The 8,768-nt window shown below is 39.1% G+C and overlaps 1 protein-coding gene across 1 annotated transcript; it reads left to right on the forward strand.

Moving 5' to 3' along the window:
- The first annotated feature begins 7,555 nt into the window (after positions 1–7,555).
- Positions 7,556–8,561, forward strand: LOC106323991. Its single transcript, XM_013762023.1, has 2 exons — positions 7,556–8,327; positions 8,413–8,561. The coding sequence occupies exons 1-2, from the start codon at positions 7,556–7,558 to the stop codon at positions 8,559–8,561; spliced, it is 921 nt and encodes a 306-aa protein (XP_013617477.1).
- The last annotated feature ends 207 nt before the right edge of the window (positions 8,562–8,768 follow it).

Consider the following 8,768-nt stretch of genomic DNA (forward strand, 5'->3'; position numbering starts at 1 on the left):
TCACATTCAGAAGCGTTTGGAGTCAAGAATGGGCAACGAGTTCAACGACTCAAAACAGAGTTGGCTAATTGTCACCAAAAAGGAGTTGCCATTGAAACATACTTTGGAAAGCTTTCTCAACTGTGGAGAAGTTTGGCTGATTATCAGAAAGCCAAAACTATGGAAGATGTTAGAAAAAAGCGTGAGGAAGATAAACTACATCAGTTCCTCATGGTCCTTGATGAAACCTTGTACAGAGGAGTGAAGTCGTCTTTGTTGCCAAGAGTATTGTTGCCTACGCTGGAAGAAGCATACAACACGCTGATTCAAGATGAAGAATCAAAGCTTGTGGGTCGTCTGAACGAGGAGCGAACAGATGGGGTGAGTTTTGCAGTTTAGACAAACTCTCGACCTGCGCGTTCTTCTACTGAAACCAGAGGACCATACGAAAACAGAGTTTGCTCTAACTGCGGAAAGAAAGGGCATACATCAGAGAACTGTTTCAGGCTGATTGGGTACCCATAATGGTCGTCTGAAGAAAGACAAAAGAACATAACAGGTACTGCTCGTGGAAATCATGGTGCTGGTCGCGGTTCGATTCCTCAAGCTGGTGCGCAAAACGTGAGAGGAAGCGGAGCTGGTCGCAGCTCTGTTCAAGCGAATCATGTGGTAGCAGCGACTGCCTCATCCCCGGCTCTCACTTCTGCTGATCGAGTGGGGATTACTGGACTAAATGATGATCAGTGGAAGACATTGGTTCAGATGCTTAATGACAGAAAAGCACTACCAGCAGAGGATCGATCAGGTAAACATTTTGCTGAATCTTGGATTATTGACTCAGGTGCAACTAATCATACGACTGGAACATTTGATTTCTTGGTTGATTTTGGTGATATGGCTCCGGTTTTTATAAAACTTCCGGATGGCCGGTTTACTACTTCGACTAAGCAAGGGCGAGTGAGATTGGGTCCTTCGCTAAGTTTGGAACAAGTGTTCTTTGTAGATGGATTGCAGTGTCATCTGATTTATGTTTCTCAGTTAACTCGGAACAGAGGTTGTGTTGATCAGGTTACTGATAAACTTTGTATTCTTCAGGATCGCATTTCGAGAATACTGATTGGTGTGGGTGAGCAAGAGAATGGACTGTATTTTTTCAGAGGAATGGAAATGGCGGCAGCAATTCAGAGTTCGAGTTCACTCTCAGCTGATGTGTGGCATACTCGTCTTGGGCATCCCTCTTCTAAAGCTTTGTAATATTATTATATTACTAATTAAGAAATTATTAAGTGTATTATCTTATAAAACATATTTGATTAAAATTATGTTAGATTTTTTCTCAACATATTTTGTTATAACAAGCAAAATAAATGTTTAGTTAAAATTGATTTATTATTAATATATATCAATTATTAAGATTTTCTAAATATGTTACATATTTGATTGATTAATGTAATTAATTAAATATGCCATATTAATTAATTAATGAAATGGTCCTACATTAACTTTTGTAAAGTAGATTTTAGTGACTCTATTTTAATAGAATAAATTCCCATAATATAATCATACCGGATAACTAAAATTAAACAACTTTGTTTTCTTATTTTAAAGATATTTCAAAGAAGCAGTTCACATTGGTGCTGAAGACAGCTTCGAAACGATAGTGGTACGCTTTAGATCAACAGTTTGTCTTTCGCCAACGGTTATTTATCGAGTACCATCCGTCCCTGGATCTGTTGGTTAACATGGTAGGACCGTAACTCACTGTTGGGATCGAAATCGGTTAGGACAGAATCAATTCCTGAAAGTCCTCGGAAAACAAATCTCGGGAACGGTAAATTTCATATGATTTTTAACTAAGAAATTCTATGATAAGTTCTGAACTTGTTTTATCGGCAATATCGAATTCAACGCCTTAAATCACCGATCTCGGAGAATGCTTGAGATAAGTTAGAAGAATGACAAGGACATTATCCACGTCGGGTCACCATCTGGCGACCAGGACGGTAAAAGTCCGGGTTGCCATATGGCAACCGGTTTTCCGCACCTCGTGTTCCATATGGCGACCGGGACGGTAAAAGTCTAGGTCGCCATATGGCGACCAGATTGTCCGCACCTCGCCATATGGCGACCGAGATGATACAAGTCCGGGTCACCATATGACGACCGGATTGACGACCGGATTGCCCACGCGTCGGGTCGCCATATCGCGACCGGGACGGTACAAGTCCGGGTCGCATTATGGCGACCGGCTTGCTTACACCTCGGGTCGCCATATGGCAACCAGTACAGTACGAGTCCGGGTCGCTATATGGCGACCGGCTTATGGCGACCGGGACGGTTTGAACTCAGGTCTCCATTTGGCGACCGGCTCGCCGTTCGTCCCTCTCCCCGTATGGCGAGCACAAATGGACCTAGACAATACTGCACACTCTCGTTTCGTCTTCATAGATTTCTCCTTCGAGCTTCGGTCACACTGTCACTCGTTTCGTCTCGATTGGAGTTACTGTTGGAATTTTACGAGAAACACCGCCAAGACTAAACATATATTCTACTTTTTTATTAAACTAACTATTTGATTAGTAATGTACAAAAGAATATTCTCCATATTTTTTAAAAAATAAAAGCTATGAAATTACCTAATATGATTAAGATATATATGACAATTAAAGATTATGAATAATAAAATTTGATAACAATTTTTGTACCATCCCTCTTTTTGTTTAATTTTATATTATTTTTAAAAAATTAAACAATCACATTAACCATATAATAAAAAAATTAAAATTTTTTCTTGTATGTTATATTTTGAATCTCTTAAAATGACTATAAATTATTAAAAATGTTTAAAGTTCTACATTGAAAATTTTATGATTAGTGGTTTAACCTTTTTGTTATAATAAGATACAAATGATCATAAAATCGTATAAATATGAAGTCTCATAAATAAATATTCATAAATAGTCAGATATGCAGAGAGTGATTGTCAGGCTTGGTATAATGCTAAGGATTCTATACCTACTCCTCCACAGGCACCAATTGTTGAAGAAACACAAGCCTTAAGCTTGGATAATATTTGTATGGTGGATGGTTCATGGACATCCACAGATCAATTCAGCGGCATTGGATGGGTTTGGAAGGACAACACGGGAAAGATCCAACTTATGGAGACACGGAACTTAAGAAGGCTGGAAACATCATTACACTCGGAACTAGAAGCGTTGAAATGGGTGATGGATAGAGCTGTCAAATGGGTGGGCTTTCCATTGGTTGCCCACGTCCATATTTATATGGGCTCTAATTGGTAAAGCCCGTTTTCCGTGTGGGTTTTAAATGGACAGAAATGGAAAACCACTTGTTTAGTGGGTAATTATGGGTTTGGTCATTTTGGTCGTGGGCCGTCCAATATTTTAAAATTGCTAGGGTTTCCATTTGGGGGAAAAAAATCATTTCCCCGATCTCTCTCTTTTGGCTCTCTCCTACGGCGACTCGAGTCAGAGGCCACCAGATCTATGTCCGTCTCATTTGGGTTTTCTCTCTGTCTCGTCTCCAATCTATCTCTGTCTCGTCTCCGTCCGTCTCGTCTCCGTTCGTCTCTCTCCGTCCGTCTCTCTCCGTCCGTCTCTCTCCGTCCGCGGTCCGTCTCGTCCGTCTCTCTCCGTCCGCAGTCTGTCTCTCTCCGTTTGTCTCCGAGATGGGTTTTATGAGAGTTGAGATAGGGTTGAATCATTTAGTGTGAGATACTGATTTATGTTGTGGGTTTAGGGTAAAACGTATGGTTTAATGTTTAAAAGGTTTATTATTATGACATGGCTGGACAATGGCTCTGACTGAAAACGATAACTAAAAACGTACGGTTAGATGCTTGATGAAGTAAATACTAAAAGACGATAACTGAAACGGCTGTTCGTATATGGTTTTATGTTGTGGGTTTCACTTGTTTAGTGTTATTTGTGGTTTCACTGATTTGCTGTTGATTTATGAGAGTTGAGATATGTTCAATTTACTTCATAGATTCGTTTATCATTCTCTGTTGTTATGATGATGTTACTTCATAGATTCAAGCAGTGATTATAGCTAATAAGTTAACTCAACTACGGTTCTGTTGTTTTGTTGATTCATTTTACTTGTTTAACTTGGTGTTCTTTACTCGTTTGCATTCATTTAATCTTTTACTGATATTCATACGAATTTTGTGGTTTTGTTCCACAGATACTCCACCTGAAACCCAAGACAGACACAGTTTCTTTGATAAACATTCCATCTTCTTCGACTACCTCATTGACCTCAGGTATCTTCCTAAAACTTTAGATTCCCATTTGACATTAAACTTTGTTACCCTTTGATTCTCTTGATGGTCTGTTGTGACTACTGTCTGAGTTTGTAAAAATATTAATATGTGAATCTCTGTGACTACTGTCTGAGTTTGTTAAAATATTAAGATGCATATGATTTCTATACTCAATTTGGTTCGATTCCGATAGCATCTTGAATGTGTTTGTTTTTGGTTCATATTTGCTTTTGCATTTTGATGTTAACAGATGGACCTTTGTAGGGGTTATGGACTTGGAGGAAGATGAACTTATGGAGCTTAGAGTTATGAACTTATGGAGTTATAGTTTGTAATTTGTATGCACGTATGGAGTTATGTTCATACATAACTTATGGAGTTATGGTTTGTATAATTGCACTTATGGAGTTATGCTATGTATGAACTTATGGAGTTATGGTTTGTATGCACTTATGAACTTATGGAGTAGACTATTTTAATCTTATGAAGTTGTACTTGTATTTATAGGTTTATAGATTAAAATTCAAAATTTTCTTAAATGGTCCTTATTGGACTCATGGCAGCCCATGTAAATATGGGTTTTTGTGGGTCCGGTCCTTAATGGACATGGTCCTTAATAGACATGGCCATTTCTGTTTACAAACTATAAATTGGTAAACGGATATGGGCTAATGGACATGGGCTTGCCCATCTGACAGCTCTAGCGATGGAGAGCATGCTTCAGTATTCAACCTGCCAAAGTTTTGGGACAGATTGTAAGGACCTGATCGCGATGATAAACGATCCCCAAGCATGGCCAAACTTTTCAACGGAGCTGGAAGTCATTCAAATTATCCTGATGCGCTATTCGGATTTCAAGATCACCTACGTGCCAAGAACGTAGAATGAAATTGCTGATTCTTTAGCTAGGAATGTTCGCTCTTTTCATAGATCTTTATGTTTTATTGGTTGTTCTATTCCGGTCTGGTTACTTAGACCACCTCATGTTTGAGTAATAGAATAGCCGTTTATTGGCAAAAAAAACTGTATTCATAAATAGATATAAATGTATTCATAAATATATTTTCAAAATATATAGATATATTTTTTTTAAATGTTGTTTAAATTAAACTATATACCATATAAAATACATAAATATGTTAATTTGAAACTTGCATTGAAAAAATATCACATCGATAATTGTGATTAATGTTTAAATTTTCTATAACATCAAATATACAAATTTTAATAAAATCATGAGTAGGAAGTTTCAATAATAAATATTTATATTAATACATATTATATATCGATGTTAATATCATTTAAATTTAATTATATACTATATAAAATAAATAAATAATTGTTTTGATATATTTGTCAAAATAATATTGTAAATAAACATGAGGTATTTTTTTTCATTTATGTTCCTACTCTAATTTAATTATATACATAATACGTAAATGAACACAAAATAAATAATATGTAAAATCATTTGAATGCATAATATTCATCTCGCGCAAGGCATAAGTATTATTCTAGTTTTAATTAGTAAGAAACCTATTGAGAATTAAACCAAAGCTGATGGCCTAAGACCTTTTCACTAATACCCGAGCAAAAAAAAAAACAAAGCAAAAGGAAGCACCTTGATACTTTGTTGGAAAAGAAAAGAAGACTAAGAGGCCGTTCGTTTCTCCATCCAGATGAGCCATCTGAATGAAGATGAGAGTTTTGTTCGTTTAGACATTAAAAGTACAAGTCATCTGGATGGCTCATCTGAATGAGTTTTATAAATTTAAGCTAAATTTTAAAAATCAGCTGACTGATCCAAATTGGATCATCTGGATGGAGATGAGTTTGTCAAAATGGTATAATGTCTATTATGGGGTTGTTCGTTTCGGCATCTTTCATCTCCATCCAGATGATTCATTTGTATAATCTATCCATATGATCCATTCAGATTTTTGTGACTGTTTGTTTGTTCATCCAGATATCTCATCTAGATGAATCATCTAAATTGAGCTTATGTTTGTTTCTTTATTTTCATTTCTATCCAAATGAGTTTAGTAAACAAATTACTAAAAATACCCTCGTGTTGATTTAATCATATGTCAATATTTTAGTACAATAATAACTTCTAATAAACAAAAAATTTGATAAACATGTATTTGACAAAAAACTTTAGAGTTTCAAACTAAAAAGAGTATTAATAATAAACCAACTGTAGCTTCGGTTTTTGCGGAAAACGAAATTTTTTGTTTTGATGGGAAAATGAGATTTTTTTATTTTGACGAAAAAATGAGATTTTTCAATTTTGGCGGGAAAATACAATGTTTAGTTTAGGCGAGAAAACGCGTTTTTGCGCTTTTGGAGGGAAAATACATTTTTGGCGGGAAAATACCTTTTTTGGTTTTGGCGGGAAAACGAGATTTTTTAGTTTTTGGCGGGAAAATACAATTTTCGGTTTTGGGGAGAAAACATGTTTTGTGGTTTTGGCTGGAAAATACAATTTTCGGTCTTGGCGAGAAAACATGTTTTTGTGGTTTTGGTGGGAAAACGTATTTTTGCGGTTTTGGCGGGAGAACGAGATTTTTGGTTTTGGCGGGAAAACACGTTTTTCGGTTTTGGTGGGAAAACAAATTTTTTAGGTTTTGCCGGGAAAACAAGATTTTTCGGTTTTGGCAGGAAAATGAAAAATTTTGGTTTTGGCGGGAAAACACGTTTTCTGGTTTTGGCGGGAAAACGTGTTTTTGTGTTTTGGCGGAAAATGCGTTTTGTGGTTTTGGCATGAAAACGCGTTTTTGTGATTTTGGCATAAAAACACGTTTTTGCGATTTTTTTGCGGGAAAACACGTTTTTGCATTTTTGGCGGGAAAACACGTTTTTGTAATTTTGTTCGGAAATGCGTTTTTAGGGTTTTGGCGTGAAAAAATTGTTTTTAGGTTTTCACGGGAAATGCGTTTTTGTGGTTTTGTGAGTTTTTGTGCGTGACAAAATGATATTATGTTTATGTTTGTAATTTGTGAATTACAAACATAAACATAATATAACAGGTCCTAGCAGACTTCGTAGCAGTCTCCGAACACGCCGTAAGCGCCGTCTTAGTTTGCGAGGAGGGAAGTAAGCAGCTACCAATCTATTACATAAGCAAGGCTCTCCTGGATACGGAAACTCGCTATAGCCATCTAGAGAGGCTGGCCTTAGCTCTGATAGTCGCTGCTCGCAAGCCATCTAATCGTGGTTATTACCTCCTTCCCTGTAAAGTTGGTCCTCCACAAACCATAAGTCTCCGGACGCCTAGACAAATGGGCCATGGAACTAGGGAAGTACGACGTAATATTTCGACCCGCCACGTCTATAAAGTCACAGGTCCTAGCAGACTTCGTGGCTGAATTCTCCCCTGCCTTGCTCCCAGCTTTGGAGCTGGAGGTACGCCTCCGAGGCAAAACTAAGGAAGAGGGAGAATGGATCCTGCACGTTGATGGATCCAGTAACGTCAGAGGAGCTGGAGTGGGGATAGTGCTTACCTCGCTAACAAGGGACACAGCCTCAAGGGCCGTGAGATGTAACTTCAAAGCAACCAACAACGAGCGCGAGTTTGAGGCCCTAATCGCAGGTCTAACCCTTGCCCACCAAATGGGGGCAGAGAATATCCAAGTCTTCGGCGACTCCCAGCTGATAATAAACCAGGTACAGGGAGAGTACCAAACAAAAGACGACAGCATGATCCAGTATCTGGCGGTCACTCAGCGACTAATCAAGAAGTTCAAGAGCTGCAAACTCACTCAAATCCCCCGAGAACAAAACTCGCAAGCCGATGCCCTGGCTAATCTAGGGTCCGCCCTCAAAACGAACAGCCAGATGAGTATCCCCATGCTCGTGCTCCAATGGCCAGCTACCTTGGAGGAACTCCCGTCAGAGGAGGTCTCTGCCGTCGAAGAAGGTGAAACCTGGATTACCCCCTTAGTTCGGTACCTGGAGGCCGACATCCTCCCGGAGGACCGCAACGAGGCCAGGAAGATCAAGAAGCGAGCCGCAAGGTATTGTATCTCCCAGGAGAAGCTGTACCAGAGCTCTTTCTCTGGCCCGTACCTGAGGTGTGTCACACCCCAAGAAGCCGCTAGAATCCTTGTAGAACTACATGAAGGAGATTGTGGATCCCACTCTAGAGGCAGAAGCCTGGTGCTCAGAGCCAGAAGGGCAGGTTACAACTGGCCCACGATGGTCGCCGACGCCGTCAGACAAGCCAAGCACTGTGACCAGTGCCAAAGGCACGCTCCAGTCTCCAAGCTTCCCCCGGAGAACCTCAAGTCCATAAGCTCACCGTGGCCCTTCAGAAAGTGGGGCATGGATATAGTAGGAAAATTCACTATTGCGTCGGGGCAGAAGGTCTTCCTTCTGATAGTCACTGACTATTTCTCCAAGTGGGTCGAAGCGGAAGCACTCAGCCGCATAACATATCTCCAGATCAGCAAATTCCTGTGGACCTACGTAATCACTCGCTCCGGGGTCCCCCACGAGATCG

Source organism: Brassica oleracea, chromosome C2 (genome assembly GCF_000695525.1).
Source record: "Brassica oleracea var. oleracea cultivar TO1000 chromosome C2, BOL, whole genome shotgun sequence".
In the NCBI taxonomy this organism is placed as follows: domain Eukaryota; kingdom Viridiplantae; phylum Streptophyta; class Magnoliopsida; order Brassicales; family Brassicaceae; genus Brassica; species Brassica oleracea.